Source organism: Brassica napus, chromosome C8 (assembly GCF_020379485.1).
Source record: "Brassica napus cultivar Da-Ae chromosome C8, Da-Ae, whole genome shotgun sequence".
Lineage (NCBI taxonomy): Eukaryota > Viridiplantae > Streptophyta > Magnoliopsida > Brassicales > Brassicaceae > Brassica > Brassica napus.
In genome coordinates, this window is record NC_063451.1 from 13,025,292 (window position 1) to 13,039,027 (window position 13,736).

At 38.8% G+C, this 13,736-nt stretch overlaps 1 protein-coding gene across 1 annotated transcript; it reads right to left on the reverse strand.

Moving 5' to 3' along the window:
- Positions 1-3,916: 3,916 nt before the first annotated feature.
- On the reverse strand, positions 3,917-7,220 carry LOC106416125 (leucine-rich repeat receptor-like tyrosine-protein kinase PXC3). Its single transcript, XM_013856960.3, has 2 exons — positions 4,485-7,220; positions 3,917-4,389 (listed from the first exon to the last, which is right to left on the reverse strand). Exons 1-2 carry the CDS (start codon positions 7,054-7,056, stop codon positions 4,094-4,096), a joined length of 2,868 nt encoding a protein of 955 aa, XP_013712414.1. The 5' UTR covers positions 7,057-7,220; the 3' UTR covers positions 3,917-4,093.
- Positions 7,221-13,736: the final 6,516 nt, after the last annotated feature.

Consider the following 13,736-nt stretch of genomic DNA (forward strand, 5'->3'; position numbering starts at 1 on the left):
TAAATTTGTATTTTCCAGGTGGGGGGTTGACGGATGTCTTCCATCGGACGTAACCGACACGATCAAAGGTTACTTCTCCATGGCACATCCGAACTGGAGTAAGACGCCTCACTACGTCAGAAAGACATGGTTCAAAATTTACGCTGTAAGTTTCAATTAATTAATTATATATACTTTAATTTTTTCATGATTTAGATATATACTTTCTAAAAAACTAATTGTTAATTTATTTTTTCCAACAACAAAAATATAATTGGGCCTTGGGGATAACTGAGAGGGTGAGGAAGAAGTTTAACGCGAAGGCGAAAGTTCGCTTGTTGGACACGGTCTCCAACTGGAAGGGTGACTGGATCGTGAAGGAGTATGAGCGTGGCAAACCCGCTGAGCTCACCACTGATGTGTGGGATGGCCTCATCTGTTATTGGCGTCTTCCTGATTCCATTAGAATCGCCCAGTTTTACTCTAACTCCCGTAACACGGTCGATAAGCACGGAAACGGGCCGATGCTTCACACTACGGGCCAAAAACCCCACGCCGGTGTCCGTTTGGAAATGGTAATTAAATATTTTATTAAATAATTTTTTTAATATATATATTTTTATTCTAACTTTCTTAAATGTGTTTTAGGCCAAAGAGACGGGACATCTCCCGTCTCTTATGGAACTTTACGAGAGGACCCACAAGAACAAGGCGGGCGTATTTGTAGATGGCAAGTCCGAGCAAATCTACAACGACGTGGTTGCTCGGGTTGAAGACCGCCAGACCCAGCTGACCCAGCTGACCCAGCAGTCTACCGACAGATTACCCGTCACCTTATCCACACTTGAAGTGGATAAGATTTACGTGGAGGTAAATTTTCTAAAATTTTATTTTTTTATTATTCATTTAATTTAACTTTAAATTTTTACTAACAATATTTATTTTTTGTTTTTAAGGTTGTCCCTAAAAAAAAGAGACGGACGTTGGGGATTGGTTCCATCAACGATGTTCCAAGAGCGACATCGTCTTTTGGTCAGCGACGGAATGATGAAGTCACTGAGCTGCGTAACGAGTTGGCCGCGATAAAATCTGCATTCACAGCTCGTGTGGGTGGACTCGAGGGTTTCTTGGACTTTATAGCGGCCACAAATTCGGAATGGGAGACCATGTTGAGGAACATGCGACGACAAAATCCCTTTCCAGGCGAGGGACCATCCGACGACACACATGCCGAGGAGGATGTAGACAGGAGTGATGAATTCCTCCGGGCGATGCACGACTCTTAGTTCCTTTTTTTCGTGGTTGTATTATAAATTCAAAACTTATTTATATATAAAATATTTGCGTATTTATTTACGAGGAACGGTAGCGACATTCTTACGTGGACTGTCTACGTGGTCTTTACGACGATTTGTTTTCTTCGTTTTTACGACGAAATGGTTTCTTCGCTATTTTACGATAAATTAGCGAGGAAATATGCGTTATGACGAACGTATAACGACGAAACCCGTTTCCTCGCTAATTCCTCGTAAACCTTCTTTTACGACGAACTCACGAAGAAAACCGCTGTCGTTAAACTTATGTTTTCTTGTAGTGACTGGTGATGAAGAAAGCGATCAACAGGCTGTTTTCTGCTCATTGGGTCTATCATACCAGTCTATTAAAAATGCTCAAATCCGTAATCATTTTAAAATGAGCTCTGAAATGACAGGAAGTCTTATAAACAAAATAAGCTTGTGGTCGGGTGCCTACGGAATTTTGAAAAAGAATGACATCATTCTTGCCATTGATGGTGTTCCAATCCTTGTTCAAAAATGCGGGCGCCTAGCCGATTAATCGGCCGACTAGGCGCTCCGCGCAACCCCACCGCCCCGGCTATGACCAAACCGGTGCAGTAAATCGGACTACCATTTAATCGGTCAAAAACCGACTAATCGGTCAATTAATCGGTTAAAATCCGATTAATCGGTTTTGAAATCCGATTATTATTAAAGAAAAGTTTGGACTTTCTTTTTAAAGTTTGGTCCATGTTAGAAGCCCACTTAACAAATTAAAACTAAGACCTTAACATGTATTTATAACTGACCTGAAGACTTCTCCTACTCCTATATTACCGATGTGGGACAAGTTAAATGATCTTTTAAAACGTTGTTCCTAAATCGCGCTAATTTAAATGGAAAAAAAACACACACTGCATATTATTCAAACCCATCACCTCTAGCACCTAACAATTCCAACCGAACCACTGTACTACGATGTTTTTACATGCATAATTCACATATATTTATATATATATTTTTTTTTTATAATTAAAAATAATAAAAAACTAATCCCCGCGTATATCCCGCTTAATCCCCGATTTTTTGGTAACTCGCTAGGCCCGGACTCACCGCCCGACTAGCGCCTAGCGTAGTTTCGAAGATGGGTTCCAATAGCAAATGATGCGACAGGTCATTATATCAAATTCCTTTTTTTTGTATATATTGTTTAATGTTTGTTTACTTATCAAGTGAGTTTATGTTTGATGCAGTTCCTTTTTGGGAAAATGAGCGAATAAGTTTTTATTATTTGATTTCGATGAAGAAACCAGGCGAAACTAGCATGATCAAAGTTTTGCGAAGGGGAAAAGAACATGAGTACAACATCAATCTAAAGCCCGTAAGACAAGTCTCTTTCTAAAACTATTAATTGGTTCTTTGGTTTACATGTTGTTTTGAGGTACTTTCTTCACTGCAGGTGAAACCACATGTTAGAGTGCAACAGTATTATAAACGTCCAAGTTATTACATATTCGGTGGTTTTGTTTTTGTTCCAAATCATAATTTGAGCGAATCTGAAGAGCAGCATGTCATTATCTCTGAGGTTTGTTTTGAATTTTGAGTTTAATAGAAAGAATGATAATGTTATATTATTTGCTAACTAGTATTATTAACAAACATTATGTCGAGTTTTAACAAACATTATGTCTTTTATTCATAACTTAGATACTGGAAGATGACATCAACCAAGGATACGAAAGTTTCAAAGATTTGCAGGTTATCAATTCTTGATATTCTCAAGGCTTGTGCAGTGTTTTTGATAAAATCTAACAATGTTTTTTTTTTTTTTGCAGGTGGAGAAAGTGAACAAAGTAAAGGTAAAGAATCTAAGGCATCTATTTGAGCTCATAGAAGAAAATGGCACTCAAAATTTGAGCATTGATTTGGAAGATGACAAGGTTTTAGTCCTCAACTATGAATCTGCTAAAAAGGCAGATTCTATTATCTTGAAACGTCACAACATAACATCTGCCATATCTAATGATCTAACTCGGCCCAGTAACTAGTTCTGCTCAATGATACTAGGTTTGAAATTTTGCTGCTTTCTACTTGTATGTCCTCCTCTCGACTTTCAAAGATAATAATATTGACCTTCCTGTTCGGAGCTGTAGTCTTCCTTTTCTGCTTTATCCCATGCACGTTCAAAGATGCTAGAGGATTGGTTACGGCTTGTCCGATGATGATCAAATTTACAAAATTGTTAGGATTCAAATTAATAAAACTAAAATACAAAGCAAACAAGTTCCAGCACACACATGTTAGATAGGCGATAGGCTTAAATAGTGATTTTGTCTTGTAAGCGTAAGATTACATTTCTTTTTCTTTTTTTTATGATATGACTGTAGCCAAGGATACAACTTGTGCGTATATATAACAGTTATCAAATCTGTTTGACACATTTCACATCTCTTCAGTACCAAACCTTTAAGCAAAAGCAAAACTAATAAAATGATTACAAAATGTAAAAAAATTCCCTATGCAACTCGGACCAATCATCTTCTTGATAGAATCGACTTTTTAGAGTTAACGTTGAACAGAATCAGTTGTTTGTTTGAGCTATATCTCCTGCAACATTAAAAGCCTTCCTTTTCCATAAAAGTATCCATATTTGAATTTCGTTCATATTTAACCATCTGGTATTTGATATTCATTTTAAACTAAAAATTTGAATGCATTGGATCCTTCTTGTTTCCTGAGCATCTCAAATATGGAGATGCAGATAATACCTTCCTATGCTGCTTTTATATACAAAGCAAGCAAGAAGCAAAAATTTACACGTCAGCCAATACTTTTATTTAGAGTCTTGTGAGCATCCGTAGGACAGTCTTCATCTTTGGCCTTGCCCCAGGAGAGATGTTTATGCAGGCAAGTGCAATGCTGAGGGCACGGATCATCTGCTTTGTTGCTACAGGTGATGATTTGCTCACTCTTAGGTCAAGAATGTTGTTGCGCTGCTCTTGTTGGCTCTGCACCCACTTGGACAACTCTCGTCCTTCGCTGACCGCTGGCTTTCCGGTTAATAACTCCAGAAGAATCACCCCAAAGCTGTAGACATTCCCAGCCATTGTCACCCTCATCGTGTAAGCATACTCTGATGATGATGAAGATCAAAAAGTTAAAAAAAAGATTAAGAGAGCTTCATTTGTTTCTCTCAGACAAAGCTTTTTGTAGAATTATATGGCTCACCCGGTGGAATGTAGCCGATGGTGCCTGCAACTGTGGAGAGGCTGCTATTGCTTCTGGAAGGGTCGATTACCTTGAACAGTTCAATGTCCGCTACTAGCGGCTCAGTGAGCGACTTGAGCATTATTTTTTTACTAGAGAGATCTGGTACAAGGATTGGATCACGCGCGTTGGAGTTGGATCCATGCAAGTAGCAGATTCCCTGAGCTATGCCAACTGCTATACTGTACCTGCTCGTCCAATCAACCACATCGCTGGGATGGTTGTGCAGAACATCGTAAAGGGAGTGAGTGTGAGCAAATTCGTAGAAGAGCAAGACTCCCTGTGAATAAAGGACATAAGCCAGTGGAACCATTACGTTTGAGTGGTGCAGCTTGCCCAACATCTCTAGGTCTAGCTCTAGTTGCTCGCTGCTGGCTTGCTGGAAAAGCCTTTCTCTTGTGTTGAGCTTTTTGATGAAGTAACTTGAACCAGAGGGCATGACCACTCTGTAGTAACTCCAGAACATTGTCTGGAACAGAGCATTCTCTGGATGAGCAACAGCCTCCACAGCTTTGGCGAAGTTGATGTTTGATTTGTGTAGAGAGTTTGAAGTGAGGAGCTTGCCATGAATGACCTCGGGAAGAACAGTTGATCCTTCTTCCTCGTCGAGGTCGACTTGCATGTTGTTAACCCCATTGAAGCGCCTATAAAGTTTCAGAATTATAATCACTGCCACAAGAGCAGTTACTCCTATGGCGACAAGGGTCACGATCAGAACGAGTTGGCTCTTCCCTGATGGCCTGCCTGGGATAACGACTCCATGGTCAACGGTGGTGATCTCGGGGTTTCCAGTGACACTGATTGAAACATTATGGGTGAACTTTGGAATATTTCCAATAAGCTGGTTGTTGGATAGTACCAGCTGTCTAAGGGATATTAAGCTGGTCAGAAAACCAGGGATCTCCCCTGAGAATTTGTTATTTGAAAGATCAAGAACTTCCAAGCGGTCGAGTTGAGACAATGTAGAAGGGATTGGTCCTTGGAACATGTTAGTGCTGAGATTTAAGCAAATCTGCAGCTTTGGCGGCATTATTGGAATCCTCCCTCTAAGCTGGTTTTGACCGAGCTGGAGTTCTAAGAGACTACTCAGATCTCCAATGCTGTCAGGTATAGTACCACTTAGACTATTCCCTTGCAACTTCATGTTGGTAAGCTCAGTTAGGTTCGAAAGAGAGGACGGTATAGATCCACTCAGAGAATTCCAGCTGAGGTCAAGAATCAAGAGTTTACTTAACGATCCTATCTCATCTGGGATTTCTCCGGTAAGCTTGTTCTGCTCAAGTTTCAACACTTGAAGCGAGGTGATGTTTCCAAGCGAAGGAGGTAAGATCCCAACGAACTGGTTCATTTCCAAGTTAAGGAGATTCAAACTCACAAGGTTTCCAAATGCAGGAGGTATGTGGCCAGTTAATCCGTTGTTGTCCATCTCCAGATAGGTCAGGTTCTGCAGCGATTCAAATGCAGCTGAAGACACTGACCCTATTAGCTTATTGCTTCCTAGCCTCAGCCTAACTAGGCTATGCGAAATGCTTTGCGGTAACCATCCAACTAACTGATTCGATGACAAATCCACAGAGACGAGTTTAGGCTGCTGCGACAAAAGATCATCTGGAATGGACCCGTTTAGAAGGTTGAAACTCAGGTCCAAGTTCTCGAGGTGTTTCGTGATCCCTGATGGAATTGCTCCTGTGAATCCGTTACGATTGGCTGCGAATCTGCTCAAGGTTTGGATTCTTGAAAGTGACTCTGGGATTGCCCCTTTAAGATTGTTGTTGGAAAGAAGCAAAGTTTCTAACTTGGAGAGGTTTCCCAACGAGCTAGGGAGTGACCCATCAAGCTGATTATCACTGAGATCAACCAACCTTAGCTCTTGATAATCATCGATGCCCTCGGGGATACTACCGCTCAATAAATTATCTGAGACCTCGAGATTCACCACACTTTTGGCCAAATTGGTCGGAACTGAACCAGCTAGCTTGTTGAAGCTGAGGGACAGATTTTTCAACTGAACCAAAGCATCAAAACCATAGTCTTCAATGTTCCCACTCAACCTATTGTGAGAGATATCAAGAACCTCTAATTTGGAGAAGTTGCGGAAACCACGAAAAGAAGAAACTTGGTTCCCGCTGAAGTTCAGCTGCTTCAACCCAACTAGTGTTCGGCAATTTGTCATGAACCCGTCCGGGATTGAGCTCAAGCTGTTGTTAGAGACATCAAGAGACTCCAGTGTCTGGATTTGGCAAACAAGTGGTAGAAATGAAGAATTGGAGAGATCGAAGCCAGAGAGAGACAAGCTTATCACAGAGCTACTGTCTGGTCGGCTGCAATCAACACCTTCCCATGAACATGGATTCCTTTCAGAACCAGGAAAATTCCAGTCTGGGATACTAAGGAATCTAGAGAGTTCGATCATTGTGTTTGTCTGGGTTGAAGAAAGCTCCGGGAAACATACATGGAAACAAGACAGGAAGATGAAAAAGAAGAGACAGAACATGGACTTGCCTGGTTCTGGTGGAACTTGTATCTTCTTCATCTTTTTTGACGCCAGTGATCCTATTCTTTTTCGGGAAAAAGATAGAAAAGGTTGATGAAAAGATTAACAGAACACTGAGGAAAAAAAAAAAGTGTGGGGGAAAATGGTGTGGAAACTGTTACAGTGGCGTGTTGATTGGGTTGAAGACTTGAAGGACGTTGACTGATGTGTATTTTATGACACAAAAGACTTTTTAACAAGTCTTTTTGTTCTCGTGTTCTGCCACCAGCTCCTATCACTGTTTGGTTCTCATTTGTTGACCATTTCAGTTTATTTATTACTTTCTACAGGGAACTTGGACAACTCAAATCATTTGATCATCTAGTGAAAAAAATTAAGCAAGTGCTTCAAGTTTTAACTGTATTATACATCGACTGTAATAGGCTATTTCTCTACTTGTTTTTGGGTTTCAATGTGACGCGTCAAAACTAATTTTTGGTGTACTGTTTACTCATGGCTAGTTAATTTTAAATTGATGCTATCCTATTTAGTATTTAGGTTACTGAGATAAGTGATGTTCGTTTGGTTGACGCAGCTACCTACGGCTGCGTCGGCGTCAATTTTTTTGATAAACTCTTGTTCGTTTCATCGACGCCGGTACTGCGTCTGCGTCTGCGTCTAAACGCTGCGTCCTCGCGTCGATCGCCGAAAAAATCTGCGTCTGCGATTAAAACTCGGCGGCTGATGTTTATTTTACGCATTTGCCCTTACTATATTTCGTTATTTACAATAAAACCTAACCCTAATTTTTCCAAAAGACGCAGCTTTCTCCATTGACGCAGTGTTTCTCCATCTCATCTCCATCTCCATCTCCGACGACTTTTGAGCTCTCTCATCTCCATCTCCGACGACTTTTGAGCTCTCTCATCTCATCTCCATCTCCGACGACTTTGGAGCTCTCTCATCTCCATCTCCAATTTTTGAGCTCTCTCATCTCATCCCCATCTCCGACGCAGACCTCGAGATCTTTCTTCTCCGACGACGCTAATCACGGGCTCGAAAATTCTCTCACTCGAGCTCTCTCTCTAACGTCATCGATCTCAAGCTCTCTCCATCTCTCTTGTCTCAGCCTCTGTCTCGAGTCTTCAGGTATGATGTTTGATGGGTTTTGTAGTCTCAGCCAATCAATCGTAGTGTTGGGTTTTGTTCATGTCTGGGTTCGTGAGTTCCTCTTACACAAAGCTTATGTCTTTGTTGGGTTTTGCTAGGTAAGCTTATGTCTCATCGTTAACCCAAGCCCTTTCCTGTTTTCGAGATCTCTCTTCTCCGACGACGCTAATCACGGGCTCGAAGATTCTCTCACTCGAGCTCTCTCTCTATCGTCATCGATCTCAGGCTCTCTCCATCTCTCTTGTCTCAGCCTCTGTCTCGAGTCTTCAGGTATGATGTTTGATGGGTTTTGTAGTCTCAGCCAATCAATCGTAGTGTTGGGTTTTGTTCATGTCTGGGTTCTTGAGTTCCCCTTACACAAAGCTTATGCCTTTGTTGGGTTTTGCTAGGTAAGCCTCGTCTCAAGCTTCGTCTCTCATCGTTAATCAACTTATTGTGTCGCTTCAAGTCTTCATCACCAATTCACCAAGCTTCTCTCACTCAAGCTCTCCCAAGCTCACTCTGTTTCTGGTAAGTTATCAACAACGCAAGTGGCTTTGATATAATTCATGATGGGTTTGTTGCTGTTGCTATATGTCTCGTTTTGAACCAATGTCTTTGAACATCAGTCACTGGATACTTGTTTACCAGGGTAGCTACTAGCTAACGTGAACGAACAATCATAGACGCAACTCGCCTGCTTCATTGCCTAGTGAAACCACTCGACAGTGGACAGAACCGAAGCAGATTTTACAATCAAAGCCTTAGTTTGATTCACTCATCGATCTCAGGCTCTCTCCATCTCTCTTGTCTCAGCCCTCTCTCTCGAGTCTTCAGGTATGATGTTTGATGGGTTTTGTAGTCTCAGCCAATCAATCGTAGTGTTGGGTTTGTTGTTGTTGCTATATGTCTCGTTTTTGAATTTGCTTTGATGGGTTTGTTGCTGTTGCTATACTTATTTTGCCATTGCTTTGTTTCAGTCTAAGTTAGCTAAATCATAAATGATAAGTCATAAACAAGATGATAGCATAGATGATAACTTCATGTTCATTGCTTATTCTTTCTGCTTTTTTTTTGCAGGTCTCAGGCTCGCAAGCTCACTCTCTCGATGGCAATAGATGTAAGCTCAGACCCTTTCTTGTTTGCATTTATGTATAGAAATGTCTTTAGGTTGTATGGAACTTGAGTTGGTGTTTAGAAATGTCTTTAGGTTGTATGGAACTTGAGTTTATGTGTATAGAACTGTGTTTAGGTTGTATGGAACTTGAGTTTATGAGTTTATAAATGGAACTTGCTGTATGTGTTTTGCTTTAGACTTGGAAACCTGAGGAAACTAGATATTTTTTCGAACTCTATGCAGAAGAGAGAAGAAAAGGAAATAAGGCTGGTATATCAATGAATAAAGTGGGGAAAGCAAACATTATGGAGGCGTTTGAACAACGGTTTAAGAAGAATTTACCTGATTGGAAGCCCTACAAGAGCAAGTACGACACCAGTAGGAAGAAATACATCAAGATTAAGACGCTGACTCAAAACGGGACAGGGCTTGGGTTTGATGACATGGGAAGGATTGACATGTCAGATGATTGGTGGAGTGAACGCGAAATGGTCAGTTTCACATTATTCTCTCTTCAGTTTCACATTTTATTATATAGCATAATGATGATAAGCAGCTTATATTACATGTTTTTTCTCTGTTAATGACATTGCTATCACTAACTTACTCTTTCTTTTTTGCTGTATAGGAGTGTCCAGGGATTAGAAGATCTGTATGCAAAGAGATTAGTAACATGGATGTTTGAAGCAGAATTTGGTGGTGTAGTAGTAACTGGAGCTGAAGGATGGAGCGCTCAACATGGAGAAGCCAGTTTGAACTCTAGAGTGGGTGAAGATGATCGTGATGATGAAGCTGATTCTCAGCCAGCAGCAGAAACTCAAGCATTGGAGACAGAAACACAGCCACAAGCCCCACGCCAAACTCAGCCATCGACTCAGAATCATTTTGGAAGTTCAAGAGCAAAAAGAAGGCGTAAGGAGAAAGACATGGTTGTAGAAGCTTGTGTGAAACGGACTGAAGCTCTTGAGGTGAAGAACAAAATAGCGGAACTGATGTTGGAGCGTCAAGAAGCTTTTAGTATTGAGAATGTGTTGGAGATATTGTATGCTTTGCCTGAAGTGAGAGAGTGGTCTCCACTATATGAAGCAGCAATGGAAATTCTCATAGATAATGAAGGGAACCGAAGAGCCTTTGTAACAATGAAGACAGATGAAGCTAAGATTAGGTTTCTGGAGCTTAGGACTAAGATAAAACGCGATGATGACTAGTATGGAATCTAGGATTAGTCTTCTTTTGTGATCTTGATGGAACTAGTATGGAGCTTAGGACTAGTCTTATTTGTGATCTTGTTGGAACTACTATGGAGTTTAGAATTAGTCATCTTTTGTGATCTTGCTGGTCTGATCTTTGTATGAGTCTTTTGTGATCTTGTTGGTTTGATCCTTGTATGAACTCTGCCTTTTGTGGCTTTATATATATGGCCTTTTTATGTTTCTTTACTTGCTGTATCCACATTTATAAATGTGTAAAACAGGTTGGTCTTAGGATGATTTTATTACAGGTCATGTTTCTGACGAAACAGGTTGGTCATTTATATTGTGTCTTGTTACTTGGTCATTTACTTGTGTCATTTATATTAGGTTGTGTCTTGTATTGCTTTCATTGATCTCTACATATTGTTTTGGTGCTGATAATAATCTTATACATTGTTTTGTAGATGCTTGAAAGATGGATATTGAAAGATGAAGATGGAGATTATGATGATGAACTTGGTTTGTTTGATGCGCCTATTACTGAGAGATTGAGTCATAGAACAGATCGAGGAGCAGGATGGCGTCATGTTCAACAACTTATGTTTGAATCTGATCAGCAATGTTATGACATTCTCCGCATGAATCAAAGGACATTTGAAGCTTTGTGCAAGATGCTAGCTGAGCGATATGGATTGAAAGAGACTCACCATGTCTACCTTGAAGAATCTGTGGCGATGTTTCTCGAGACTGTTGGTCAAGATAAGACGAAGCGGGATATTGCTGCAAGGTATCAAAGGTCAGTGGATACAGTGCAAAGGAAGCTTGATGATGTCTTGAGTGCTATTCTCAAGTTTGCAGTGGATACATTAAGACCACAGGAAGGCGAGTTTGGAAGAGTAAGTCCTGTTTTGAGGAATGTGATCGGTATTGGCCTCATTTCAGAGATTGTATCGGAGCACTTGATGGAACGCATGTCCCAGTTCGCCCTCCAAGTCAAAATGCAGAAGCATACAGAGGCAGTGATTGAGAGGACATTTGGAGTATGGAAAGCAAAATGGAGAATTTTGGATCGTAAGCATCCAAAGTATGGTCTGGTCAAGTGGATTAAGCTGGTGACAGCGACGATGGCGCTACACAACTTCATAGGTGATTCACATCGGGAAGATCATGATTTTGTACAGTGGCAAAGTGGTGATGGTGGAGAAGGAGAAGAAGCTGATAGTGACGGTGATGAAGAAGAAGAAGAAGAAGATGATGATGATGGTGGTGGTGGTGGACATATTGTATATGAGCCAGCCGGTGATAGAGCGATGGAAGCTTTGCATGATAACATCACAAATGAATATGGTAGAGGTCGTTTACCGTTTTAAATGTTTTTTTTTTTGCTTATAACTTTTTGATGATCATTTATATGTGATATTTATTTAAGACTTAATGTTTTTTCTTTTATAATCAACTTAATGTATTATTTAGCTTTTGTTTAGTGATAAATATTTTGAAGTATTATTTTTGTTTTAACTTAGCTTATAATTAATGATAATGATAAAAAAAATATTTTTATATTCGTATATTTGACCAAAAATTTATATACCAAGTAAACATAATATTTTAATGGATGTAAATATATTTAAATTACATTTTTTTATTTAAAATACAATTTTACAAAAAATTTAAAATAAAATATGAAGAAATAAAAATGGTCGCAACGTCTATCAAACGTATAACCCAAAAATCTGTTTCCTGCATCGGCGTCAGCGTCAATCTCCTGCGTCTTCTAAACGAACAATATAATCTTTTATATTCTTCGAATATTCTAAGATTTATATTTAAATTAACTTTTAAAAATGAAACTAACAGAATTTTATAAGCTTTTGTTAACAAACCCCGTTATTTTATCCCTAATATCTATATTAAAATCATTAATAATGGAAAGAAAACTCTATAAATACTAACATGTCTCGAACACAACCATTCACCAAAGCTTGAAACAAAAAAAGGTAAAAGTAGTCTACATAATTAATCGTACATACATTCATTCATATACAAAACTAATGTTACTATATATTAAATAATTTTATGTCGAGACATCATGGCTGATCAAACAAGAACTCCTTTGCAAACACCAACTGTTCAGGTGATTCTCTTTTTTTCTTTAATTTTTATCGTTCATACATGTTATTGTTTTTACAAAACGTAGTTTTCTTCCCTATTGTTTAATTTTCATCTCAAGTATTCCATATTTTATTGTATTATTAGCATGATGATTATTTTTATGGTCACTTTGCATTTTTAGGTGATTCTCATATCTGACTTTTCTCTTTAACGTTCATGTAGTTTCTTTTTTTTTTTTACAAAACCATTTTTTCTTCCTTGTTTGATATTTCATTTTGCGTGTGTAGAGATAGCATGATTATTTTTATGGTCACTTTGGATTTTTTTAAGGAATTCCAATATCTAGTAGTATTCCGGCTCTACGCGCCGGATTCATATGTTTTATTCTCTAATGAGTTAACGATTATTTTTTTTGATCCATTTGATAAGGGTACGTGAGAGTAGTGTTACTTGTTTTGAAGTTGTTTAAGTCAAAGATGAATAATAGAAATGGTTTTCATAGACTAATGTAATAAAATTAGAATAAATAGATGATATTTTCACCAAAGTAAATATAGTTAAACTTAAAACATAAAATAAAGTCGATGTTCCAAAAAGAAACACGTAAAATTCATATGTTTGTTTTGTGATTATCTTTTTCGAACAAAATAAAAAATTCTTTTATCCTATTAAAGTACTAACAATCCTCGCGTGTTTTGTCCATGTCATGGATGTAGCATCTGTTAGGGGTTTTATTGTGGACGTATAAGTTAAATAATTTGTCATCAAAATGATATTAAATCTAGTAAGTCAATTCTTAATCATGGTCTAGCATTGCTCTTAGCGTCAGTGAACTATCTCCGGCTTCCATGCACGGATCTAACCGGTGTTCCCGAAGTTACTCTGAGGCAGCCGCCCCTGACTGTCAAGTTGTCCATTGCGATGAGTTTGAAGTTGCGTTTCAAGTAGTAGCTCTGGATCACTGACCGGCGGTTCTACCGGTTGAGAACTCTCTCGGCGGAATGTTTATTGTATATTTTTTTGTTGGGTTAAAATACTATTTTACTATATATTTGGAATAATAATGTTTAATCGTCAAATTTATCTCTCTTAAATAAATAACACTTACAATTTTAGAAATATATTTTAATATCTCTATTATTTTAATATATTATAATTTTTCCTTATCA